This window comes from Castor canadensis, chromosome 3 (genome assembly GCF_047511655.1).
Source record: "Castor canadensis chromosome 3, mCasCan1.hap1v2, whole genome shotgun sequence".
NCBI classification, from domain to species: Eukaryota; Metazoa; Chordata; class Mammalia; order Rodentia; family Castoridae; genus Castor; species Castor canadensis.
Genome location: NC_133388.1, coordinates 16375784 through 16388274, shown reverse-complemented (window position 1 = coordinate 16388274; position 12491 = coordinate 16375784). Strand labels below are relative to the sequence as shown.

General features: G+C 37.6%; 1 protein-coding gene across 1 annotated transcript in view; it reads left to right on the top strand.

The window, feature by feature from the left end:
- The window catches only part of Golga5 (golgin A5), a 33999-nt gene extending 22265 nt beyond the window's left edge, over positions 1–11734 (top strand). The window contains exons 9-13 of the mRNA XM_020174925.2: positions 1746–1844; positions 6284–6509; positions 8247–8352; positions 9780–9843; positions 11151–11734. Coding sequence (XP_020030514.1) covers positions 1746–1844; positions 6284–6509; positions 8247–8352; positions 9780–9843; positions 11151–11231 — 576 coding nt within the window. The 3' untranslated portion in view covers positions 11232–11734. The remainder of the gene's footprint in view (positions 1–1745; positions 1845–6283; positions 6510–8246; positions 8353–9779; positions 9844–11150) is intronic.
- Positions 11735–12491: the final 757 nt, after the last annotated feature.

Below are 12491 nucleotides of genomic sequence, written 5' to 3'. Positions count from 1 at the left end.
CAAATAAATCTTGATCTACTAGGAACTTAATTCTGATAGGTGAGGTGAAGTATGGATCCAACTTTATTTTCTTCCATATGACTACTTAGCTGTCCTTGTACCATTTTTTAAAGTTTATTTTTCTTTACTGATTTGAGATACCAACTTTATCATGTCCTAAAATTCTCAAGGTATCTACATTTGTTTCTGAGCTTTTATTCTTTTCCATTGTTTAATTTGTCTATTTATATACCAGTAATACATTGCTTTTCTTTCACAGATTTTATTTCCTGATATCTTTAAAACTTGTTCTCCTTTTCATAGTTTTCCTGGCTGTTCTTTCTTGCAGTTTCCCTTATGAACTCTGTATATAGTTTAAATTAAAAAAATAAAAAGACAAAACTTTTTTATTGGGATTATTTCGAATTTATTAATTAACCTGGGGAGAATTGATATCTTTATGATATTTTCTTCCTAACCAATAACAGGGTGTCACTGGACATGGTGGCACATGCCTATAATCCCAGCATTTGGGAAGCTAAGGTAGAAGGATCTTAAGTTTGAGACAGGCTTCGGTCAGATAGTGACTAGTGACACCCTATCTTTTTTTTTTTTTTTTTCTTTTTTGCAGCACTGGAGTTTGAACTCAGGGCCTACACCTTGAGCCACTCTACCAGCCCTTTTTTGTGATGGGTGTCGTGAACTATTTGCCTGGGCTGACTTCGAACCACGATCCTCCTGATCTCTGGCCTCCTGGGTAGCTAGAATTACAGGCATGAGCCACCAGTGCCCAGCTAGTGACGCCTTATCTCAAAATAAAAACAAAAAGCCAAGAACATGGCATCACTTTTTATTTGTTCCATTATATCTTTATATTCTTTTGAAGTGCTTTAAAGTATTTTTATATTAAAATTTTCATCTATTAAGTTTATTCCTTTTTTGTTGCTAACCTCTATTGAGAACTTTTTCCCATTTATATCTTCTAAGTTCTTTAGATAAAGATTTTTATTTTCCTTTTTTGGTGATACTGGGGTTTGACCTCAGGGTTTCATGCTTGCTAGGCAGTTGCTCTACCACTGGAGCCACTCTGGCAGCCTTTTTCATGTTGGATATTTTCAAGAAAGGGTCTTTCGAACTATTTGCCCAGGGCTAGCATCGAACCTCCTGATTTCTGCCACCTAAGTAGCTAGGATGACAGGTGTAAGCCACCAGCGCCCAGCTAAGATTGATTATTTTTAACATATTTCTTTTTACCCCACCACCTTATTGAACTCTTATTATTTTTCTTTGTTTTCTCATGTACTTTGCCCATATTTCTAATATGGCTTCTGGTGTGTTTGATGGGGTTTATTTACTTATTTATATATTTATTTAAATTTATTTTATCTGATAAATAAATTTTGTAAATCTATTTTTATGAACATCATGTTGCTAACAATTCAATTTTTATCGTATAAATAATGAATATTTTCTCCAGTTTGTTACAATATTTTTATGTACCTCAGGGTTCATGAAGGAATGACCCATTCTTTGTCATTGCTGTAAGATAAAAGTATTTTCTGTGTTTTCTGGTGTTCTATCTTACAGATATTTCTGGGCCTGTGTTTACGTTTGCTGAAGTATAACCATCTCATCAGTCCTATCCAAATCTGCTATTTATTCATTCAATGGACCAAGTGTAGTGTTAGTCAGGCACTGCTTGAGGTGCTAGAAATGAGACAGGGAACACTGACTTAGCTTTCATTTATTCACATTTCCCTTTGTAGGAATTCCACTATATAGAAGATGATCTATATCGAACAAAGAACACATTGCAAAGCAGAATTAAAGATCGAGAGGAAGAAATTCAAAAACTCAGGAACCAGGTAAGAATCAGCATTCACAACTTGAAAAAGATGTCCTAGTGAAGCTTCATTTTATTTTTTAATAACACATACTAATTTTATTTACACCCCCCGTACTGGGGATTGAACCCAGGACATTGTCCATGCTTAGCAAGTGTTTTACCACTTGAGCCACCCTTCCAGCCCAAGCTTTGTTTTCTTCAAAGGATTATGAAACTGGAGTTTTGAACCCAAGGCCCAAACTCCTGAGATTCCATATGCCAGGTCTGGCTGCCTGCCCCAAATGCCAAATAAAGAGGCATGGTGAAGGCAGTGAAGGTTTATTACACAGATTGGGACATGCCGTGAGAAGAGGCAGAATGAGCACTCAGCTCATCTTTAGTCATCTTCGAGGTACAGACATGAGCTATAGGTTTTAGACAAAGAACTAGGGCAGGGGACAAAGGTTTTTATAGTTAAGCAGTACCAGTCACAGGTGTGGTCTGGTGGTCTCATGACTGGCAGAGCTGGCATTCTTGGTCAGGCAGGTGGTATGGTTGTCTGGTCCAGTTCTGGAAAGTTACCACCTGGAGGGAGTAATCTGGTTCCTGTTTTGAGAGGTTACTCTGGCTCAGGATGTGAACTGTCCTCACTGGGATGGTGGCAGTTCCAGGTGGCTCTGGTTTGTTGTCATAAAGATGTTATAAGTTCTGTCCTTTCTGGAATCCAAGGTGATTGCAAAGTGACTGCAGAGAGTATGACTTACAGCAAAGACATATACAAAATGGAGGCAGGAATGTCAAGTTTTTCCTACTTTGAGTTAACTTGTGGGCCCAAGCAAGGAGTCACTGCTTTTTAGCAAAAGCAGATTGAGCATCTCTTACAGTTACAGCAAGATCTTCTCTTCTATGTTTTCATCTGAGTTCTCTTGTAAGTTATTTTCAAGCTAGTGTAGAATTTTAATCCACTGCCACGTGAGTCTGTGTTTGCTATATGCTCTGGCTTGCTTCATTTTAGATGTATCTTAAAGCCAGTCATTCCCCAAATCTCATAGCTTCTAACTTCAGTGTGGTTATGCTGGATGTCAGTGCCATAATTGTGGTTTCTTTTTCCTAAGAAAAAGCTAGTGATGAATCTTCCTATTGATGATTGATAGGATGCCCATAAAGCTACCAAGACCTTTTTGCTAACTCTAAAAATATAAAAATTATAGGAAGGTAATGATACCATGTGCCTTCCATCCAGATTTACCAAAACCTTAATCATTAACCAATAGAATACTGCATTCACTTATCCTGCAATTATACATTGCCCTTTTCTTCCTTTATGTTTCGATGATTTAATTTATAATAGACTCATTAATCATTTAAATTATTCACATAAAGATTTACTAATTATTCATTAATGGCCTAATTTGAACCTAAAAAGTCAAATAATTTAAATCTTTTTTTGTTTGTTTTTTTGGTGGAACTGGGTTTGAACTCAGGGCTTCTCACTTGCAAAGCAGTCCATTTTAGTCTAGTTGTTTTGGAGATGGGGTCTTGCAAACTACTTGCTATCCCCACACCCCCACCCAAATTGCAGTCCATCTCACCTCAATCTCCCAAATAGCTAAGATTACAGGCATGAGCAGGAAGAGTTAGTTTAATAGTCCTTACTTCCCTTGCCTGCATTTTTGAAATGCTTACAAAATGGTACATGACTTGCTAGCAAAAGATCAAAAAAATGAAAAAGAAGGAGCAAAAATCACTGCCTAGTTTAATCTTTAGAGAAACATTTCTGTACCTACTAAATACTGAGTCTAAAATACTGTGCAGTTTTTGTGATGGCTTTTGATTTAATTGTTGGGGATTCACCCTAGGGCCTGGAGCCTGCTAAGCATGTGCTCTACCACTGACCCACACCCCAACTTTCTGCTATATTTGTTAATCAAGTATTAACCATAAAAGGATGGATTAACCATACAAGGATTTCACTTGAAGATTTTTCATCTAATTAGAAAAAAACCTTTGTCTCATGGAAGGAAGTTGATTTGTATAATTTTAAAAGAAATTAGCATCTTAATACATTTCAGGAAAACTCCACAAAGAAGCTAAGACTTACTCTTTGTGAATTACAAAATGCTTCTTTTACTTATCTTAACTACTTTTGGGCCACCTGGGAGAGCAATATGTTGATTAAAAAAAATTAAGTTGCCAGTTAATAGTTTCTCATTCCTTAAAAATTATTGTACGGGAATAGGAAAAACATAGGAAAGTAAACCATAATTACTATCCCCTAATTAGACTTCTAAAGTTAACAAAAATTTTTAAATTTGTGATGAAGTTGGGCCTAAGCTATAAAGCCTAGGAGAATGCGTCAGATACTCCTTTTGCAGTTTAGAGGAAGACATTTCTTAGAACACACAAAGCACCAACCATAGAAGAAAAATGATAAATTATAATTCATCAAAATTAAAATTTTCTGCTCATGAAAAGACCTGGGGGATAAGGCATAGCTCACATGGTAGAACACTTGCCTAGCATGCATAGGGTCAGTACTGCAAAAAACAGTAACAAAATTAAAACCTTAGTACAAAATGAAATAAGGTAGACCACAGACTGGGAGAGGAGATCTATAATATGTATATGTGTGTGTGTGTTCACGTGTGTGTGACTCAGGGTCTTGCTATGCAGCCCAGAATGACTTTGAACTCAAAATGCTCTTACCTCGGATGGGATTATAGGCAGGAGCCACAATGCCCAGCCCTATAATATATATATCTGACAGAAAGACTGGTAACAAGGATAAGAATTCCTATTAATAATAAAATAATTCACAACACTTTTTGCTTTTAATGGACACAAAGACTTGAATACACGTTCACAAAAGAAATAATATGAAGCTAGGCACAGTGGCTCATGCCTATAATCTTAGCTACTCTGGAGGCTAAGATTGGGAGGATCATGGTTCAAGGACAGCCTAGTCAAAGAGTAGTGAGACCCCATCTCAATCAATAAACGGGGCATGGTGCTGTATACCATGCTATGATTCCAGCCAAATGGGAAGCCATAGGTAGGAGAATTATGGTGGTCTTGAGGCAGGCCCTGGCACAAACACCACACCCTACCTAATGACTAAAGCAGAAAAAGGTGTGGGTATAACCAACGCTTGCCTAGCAAGCGTGAAGCCCTGAGTTCAAACCCTAGTACTACAGACACACACACACAAATATGCTCAGGTAAGCACATGAATAGGTGTTTAGAATCACCAGTAAGATACCTGGCTCCACACCTGCTAGGATGGATAAGATTAAAAAGCTTGGTGATACCCAGTATCAGTGAGAATGTGACACAGCTGGAACTCTTGTATACTGCGCATAGCCACTCAGAGCACTGTGAAAACTAGCTCTTTCCAGTAAGGTGAACATCCATCTGACCTGCGACCTAGATATTTACTCATCAGAAAGGAAGGTATGTGCCTACAGAAAGTCAGAGATGAGCATTTATGTTTATTCATAAGTAACCAAAAATGGAAACAAACCACCTTGATAAACAAAAATCAAAACACAAACTATTGATAGAAAAGCTCGAATCAATCTTTTTTTTATGCTTACACCAAGTAGTCATGTCGTATGATCCGTTTATAAAGAAATTCTGGAATAGGCAAAAACAAATTCTTTTGAATATTCATTTGAATTTAGATGGCTCGGAAATTGCAGAGCAGAGGTGAAAACCCAAGTATGATCTTTGCACTGCACCACAGCTGTTGAATTATGGAGACTTTGGAAACCCAGTTGAAAAGGTTGAAGTACTTTCAGATATTTTTACTATGTAACACAGTGAAAGCACTATAAACCAGTGCTTTCAAATATTTTTACTATGATACTGCAGTATGAAATAGTTTACATAATGTCTCAGTACTCATGTGCATTTATTCATACAGAACCAAAACAGAGGGCTGGGGATGTAGTTTGGTAGTAGAGCACTTGCCTGGCATGTGTAAGGCCCTAGGTTCCATCCCCAGCATGCAAGTAAAAAAAAAAAAAAACGAAACAGAAGTTACACAGAACAATACTCTCACATACTGCGTGTTATGCGAATGTCAGAAAACAACCCATTCTGTTCTTTTTTTTGATGGTACCTGGGGGTTTGAACTCAGGACCTCACACTTGCTAAGTAAGGCACTCTACCACCTGAGCCACTCCACCAGCCCCTATTACATTTTTAAAGTACTGGTTTGTGGCCCACTGATAGAGTTTAAGATTTACTTCTGAATTGGAGTTGTGGCTCAAGTAGCAGAGCACCTGGTTTGCAGTACAAAGTCCTGACTTCAAACTGAAATTAAAATTACTTCTGTAGGCATTGAAAGAATCATTAGAGTTTTAGAAGACAACAATTAATGCCACAGTTTCCAGTTTACCTGGAAAATGTAGTAGTGTGATTGCTATATTGTATGACTTTCCTTTTATGTAATAATTTTATGAATGCTTTGTTTTTTAGCTTACCAATAAAACTTTAAGCAACAGCAGTCAGTCTGAGCTAGAAAGTCGACTCCATCAGCTGACAGAGACCCTCATCCAGAAACAGACCATGCTTGAGAATCTCAGCACAGAAAAGAACTCCCTGGTCTTCCAGCTGGAGCGACTCGAGCAGCAGATGCACTCTGCCTCCGCAAATGCTAGCAATGGATCCTCCATTAATATGTCTGGAATTGACAGTGGTGAAGGTAACCCAGAAAAGATTGTGGCAATGAAACATGATTTTGAAAAATACAGAAAGACCATTTTTATGTGAAAAGAAACTTGATGGAGGGAAGAGCCCAATTTTCTCCTGATGTGCCATTAGAAAATCATTAGTAAGCTGGGTATTGCACTGATTAATACCCCTCCCAGGTGTTGGACTTGGAGAAAGGAGACCTGAGTATTGCTAATCATATTGAAATGTATAAGACACTGGACAGTGACTCGGTAGATAACTCAGTAGAAAGGAGTTTTCAGGAAACTTGGAGCAAATTTGTTTTAAGTAATTATGAGTATTAAAACTAATATATAATTCACATTTTTATTCTTGCTCTATCATTTTGATAGATTTTCAAATTGCATACTTAAGAAGAATGTTTTAGACTAAAAACCAGCAGGTCAGATTTTTAATCTTAGAACGTTATAAAATGTATAAGTAGTCAATTAGCAAATCTCTCAGTTCTTTCACTTTAAAATTCTCTTAAAAATTAAATATTTAAAGAGATAGAAGATGCCAGGTGTAGAGATGGAATTGTAATTTAAGTAGAGTGCTCAAGGAAGACCTCATTGAGAAATGGCACTTTATTAGAGTTCCAAGGGAGATAAAGAAGTGATAGGAAGCCTAGAAGAAAAGTGTTCCAGGCAGTAAGGAGAACAAGTGCAAAGGCCCTGAGGCAGACATGTTCCTGGATGTTTCAGGAATAGCAAGGAGGCCAGTGCAGCTGGAGGGGACTGAGTGAGGCCAACAATAGTGTAAGATGAATTCAGAGAGCTTAGAGAAGGTTGTGCAGGTCTGTATAAAGACTTCTACTCTGAATAAGGTAGGAAGGGAAGCCACCAAAGGTCTTGAGAGGGGTGACTGATCTGACTTTCTACTTTTCAGTATGCCTTAGGCTGCTGTGTCAAATAGATTTAGTCTTGGGATGTGGTTCAGTGGTAGAGTGCTTGCATAGCATGCAGGAGGTCTGGGTTTAATCTCCTGCACTGCAAAGAGAAGAGGAATAGACTGCAGAGGACTAAGAGCAAAGGCAGGGAGAGGGAGCAACAGCTGTTGCTTTGATCCTCCATGTGAGAGATGGTTTCAATCAAAGTGGAGTAATGGGGGTGGAGTGAGGACTTATTTTAAAGGTGAGCCAACAGAATTTGCTGGCAGATAGGATGTGAAATTTAAGAAAAAAGAGAAAGATTTTGGCCTGAGCAAATGGAAAGATGAGTTGTCATGTACTAGTACAAGAAATACCAATAGGAGGCTCCAGCAAGAGTGAGAAATCAGAATCGTAATATTGGACATGCTGAGTTTGAAGTGTCAATGGGACATGCGGAAGGCAGTATATAAGCAATTGGATGGGTCTAGGGTGGGGAAACCAGGGGCGAAATTCAGCTTTAGGGGTAGAGTTCTCAGCTCTGTAAAACCCTGTGGTCTCACTCCTGCCAGCACAGGAATAAATACTCGTTGACTCACCAACACTGGGTATTTATAAATTCATTAAGTTTTGCTAAGATAGTTTTTTTAATTTGTAAATGTTTTGTTTTTGTGGATGTGGAAATTTAAATGTTTTCTATAATCAAATTTATTTTTTCTTTATGGTTTCATCTGTGTTCAGTGTAAATGCTTAGAAAGTTGATCTTGAGAATTCCTTTTACATGTAACATATTTCCACTTCTCATTTTCTTAGAAAGTTGATTTGGTGTCAGTGTATTTATCTACTTTCTTACTTAAATAGGCACACGTCTACGAAATGTTCCTGTTCTTTTTAATGACACAGAAACTAATCTGGCAGGAATGTATGGAAAAGTTCGCAAAGCTGCTAGTTCCATTGACCAATTTAGGTAAGCAATGCCAGTCAGGATGAGTGATGGGCCATCAACTATTTTTATAACAGCTTCCTGTGGGTATAATCACAGTGAGTCCTGTTGGGTAGAGCTGATATTTAAAGTGACATTTAACTTACTCCTTTTGTGATATTTCAGTGCCATGAAATGGTTTCAGGAGGTCTACCAGTGCTCACATTGTATTGCAGACGATTAACCCTGACCCTTGCTCTTATTTCTACAATAAACTTAAAAAGCTCTCCTTAAGTTTCATTGAAACTGTAATCCCAGCACTTAGGAGACTGGGGCAGGAGGATCCCTTGAGGCTCAGGAGTTTAAGACCAGTCTGGACAACACAGCAAGATTTCATCTTGCTGGCACTCATTTTAATATTTATACCTCACATAAATAATAGTATTAATGTTACTTAGATTTACGGGCAAGCATACTAGCATACATTCACCTTATTAAGAAAATATTTCAGCAGTTTACATATAACCTTTTTCCCCCCACAATACTGAGATTGAAATTTGGGGCCTTGCACTGTATTGCAGCATATGGCACCATGTCTGGCTACATAAGCCTTGATAGAGTTCATGTCTAGATAATCTGCTTTATGTTTGTAATTAAGCAATTTTAATGAATTGTTGCATAATATATGGGTAGTGTTTTCATACCTTTCTATGTCAGAATAGAAATGTGGTATTTAAAATGAGGAAAATGGTATGTTAAGATTCCTGAAGCCACAGGACTATGATTCCATGGTCATTACCTCCAAGTGAAACACACGTATTTCAGCTTTCACTATTCACCCTACCCAGTTTTTAGAGAATGTGTGTGGTATGTTGTACTAATGGCAAGAAGAAAAGCAGAAAGGTATTTTTGCTTATACCCTTGCCTGCCTCGATGGGGAAATAGTTGAAAAGGTGTGGGTACTGAAGTGTGGACATCATGCTATCCACACTGATTTTCCCAAGTGTTTGCTTCAGTTCCTATAACTGTCCTATTTGAAGCAAGTCTCTATGCACAAACTTCCAGATGAGCTGTTTGCAAGTTAGTACCAAACAGATTTGGTTGTTTTATTTTGTTTTTTTCCTAGTGTTTGACTCACCTCATCTTTTGTAACTTCTTTCATTTCTAAAAGAAAAATTATTTAGAGAAGGACTAAGTTTGCCTCTTATGATTATGATTGTAGAATAAAAGAAATCGCTAGTGCTAAAGTTTGATATCGATTCCCAAGTAATGATAAAAGTGTTTGTTTTACTGTGATGTTTATGTATGGTTATTTGAAGTACTCCTTTACAATCTACTATTAAAATAATTCCTCTGTTGTGATCATGTAAATAGTTTCAATGTGATATTGTTTAAAACATTAGATATTAACAAAGGAAGATTTGTTTTGAGTGTAATTCTCTTCTCTCTCTCTTCCCCACCTATGTGCACAGTATTCGTCTGGGGATTTTTCTCCGAAGATACCCCATAGCACGAGTGTTTGTAATTATATATATGGTAAGAAACTTCTTTCAAAAATCAGTGCTGCACTTGATTTTTTAACTGGTTTTTAAACTGCTATTCTTAACTGACATTTTAGCAATCAATTTAGAAAGAGAATAGAACTCATTTTTGATAACCTTTTCTTATAGCAGTTTGTAAGTTAATTCATTATGTCTCAAATATAAATTGCTCAAATGCTTTTCCTACAAATAAAATTAAACTTACTGTAGTTTAATAGTACCTCTTATTTTTAAGCTTCTCTAATGGTAAAAATATAGTACAAAATGATTGCTTTCATTTTTACCTTGATGTCAATTTGCCTTAGTTATTTTCATGTGTTTTGCTTTATTTTCTAAAAGGATCTCAAGGCTTACTGATCTTCTTCCAGGTGTCTTAGCTGTGCCAAGACAGTTGCAGTAGTTTGGGATGCTGTTTCACATGTCTTATGCCTAAAAACCCACTCACTGTGCTAGAGTGGGGATGTGTCAGAGTGGTTGGGCTGAATTAAGATAGGCTGTTTTCTTAAGAAACAAAAGCTTACTTAAAAAGAAGTTTCTCTGTGGTCCACTAGAGGGAAGAGTCCACCAAATAAAAAGTTTTTAACAAGGGAGGAGGAGGAGGAGGAGAAGAAGAAAAAGAAATCATCAGAAAAGATTCAGAATAGCCTTATAGGGGCTGAGGTCCCAGGTGCTGGTGACTATAAGTGACACAAGTACTGTTGGTCAGCATGAGGTGCTGCATATTGTACCCTACAAAGTAGCAGTGGACTGAATGATGGAACTTCATGTCAATTCAGTACTATTCTAAGATAATCAGAAGAAATTTATCACTGTGGTCACGTACTGGACCCTTGAATTAGCCTCTGACACCTCACACCTTACTGTCAAGACCTTTTCCCATCTTCTCTTCACCAGAGCTTGCTAAACTGTCAGAACACCACCCATAACTGTTCCACAGAGCCTTTCCAGCCAACTTCCTGTCTGTCTAGCAGTTCTAATCGTGCCTTCTACTCTGCACAGTCACCTCATTATCTGTGCATATGCGTGCATATTATGGATGTGTTGGTGATCAGGACTTTATTCTCAACTGAGAATTCTGTAGCTGTAGCAACTCTTTATTACTGAGCTCCCTTAGTTGTTTATTCATTTGTTCCTTCATTATTCATCCAGTAATCATGTGCTGAGCCCCTACTGTGTCTCAGCTCAATGTGTCCCCTCAGGGATGCAGGCAAGACATGCCTCCTGTCCTCAGTGACTGCAGAGAGAGCCTTTGGTACAGATGGACTTATTGGCTAATCCATGAATTGTTTTCTCTTTCTTTAGGCTTTGCTTCACCTCTGGGTCATGATTGTCCTACTGACTTATACACCAGAAATGCACCATGACCAACCATATGGGAAATGAACTGAGCCGGGCTGTTTCAATGAGTGGTTTTTTCCTAGACCTGGAATCTGTAAAAAGGCCAATTGCCTGAAACTGCTGAGAAGGGTGTCTGAGATGATTTTATCACTATAAGCTTTTAACTTTTTAAGTTATTATACAAGTACTCTACTACCTAAATCTTCCGCGTTTCCTTCAAATGGTAAGAGTTTCTAAAAACAAATAATTTAACAAGGTCAGTTCTGCTTTTTCTAAGTTCAGAGTTCCTGATACATAGAGAAATACTGAGGTCATTCACCTCTGTGCAGACCTTCGTGTATTCTAGGTGACACTGCTTATTGGTTACAATCAGGGAAACTAATTGTATTTAGTGAGAAAAATAAAAAGGTTTCTTTTTTGATAATTCAGTCTGCTTTTGTATTTCCATATATTTAACTTTGCAGATAGAGATTTAATTTTACATGTTAAAGGCCTGATTGATGTAAATCTTTTTATAAATACATAAATAAAATTTACTATGCATTTTCCTTTTTTAAATAATGCTTTTTTGTCCCCATCAAACAAGACCTTTCCAGTGGACTTCAGTGAGTGGGGCCAGGAATCACAGCTGCAGTCACTCATAGGTGACTGCAGAGGTGTCTGCTGCTTCCAGTGGCAGCTCTTGTCACCCTCTCTGTCCCCTGTGCCATCTTCCTTTGATTCTTCCTCCTCTTTTCCATTTCTCCAGCCTGTACTGGGGTTAGCTTATGGCACCCATAGTCCCTGCTTGTAGCATTTAGGAAACAAATCTGTTTTAGCTAGATAGGCATTTTAATAACACTAATGCAGAGAGATTATAGTGTTATCCTTTGAAATGAGACATTTTCTATAAGCCTCCATTTTCCTTTTTATCTTTGTATCCAAAGTCTTAAGTTGCTTTGTCACTTGGGTCCTGGCGTATCTTCCTGTGTTGCTAATATATATAGGTCTTCAGCTGCGCACGGGTATTGTTCTCTCTATCAGGGGATGTCTTTGATCTACTCGGTGCCTAGCAGAAGACCTGCCCAGTTTCTGTTTTTAATGATGTCACTGCCATCATTAATTTGGCATGTAAGCCCTATAAATTCTTCAAGAGTTTTGATACATTATAGAATGTGTATGTTTCTTATTTTTCATCATCAAATGAAAATTTAAAGGTCATACTAGGTGTATATAGGCTTTTTTTTTCAACTTGGCATGAATGAAAACGGCAGAAAGTTCCACATCATATAAAAATAAATCTTACGGGCTTGGCATAGAGGCTCA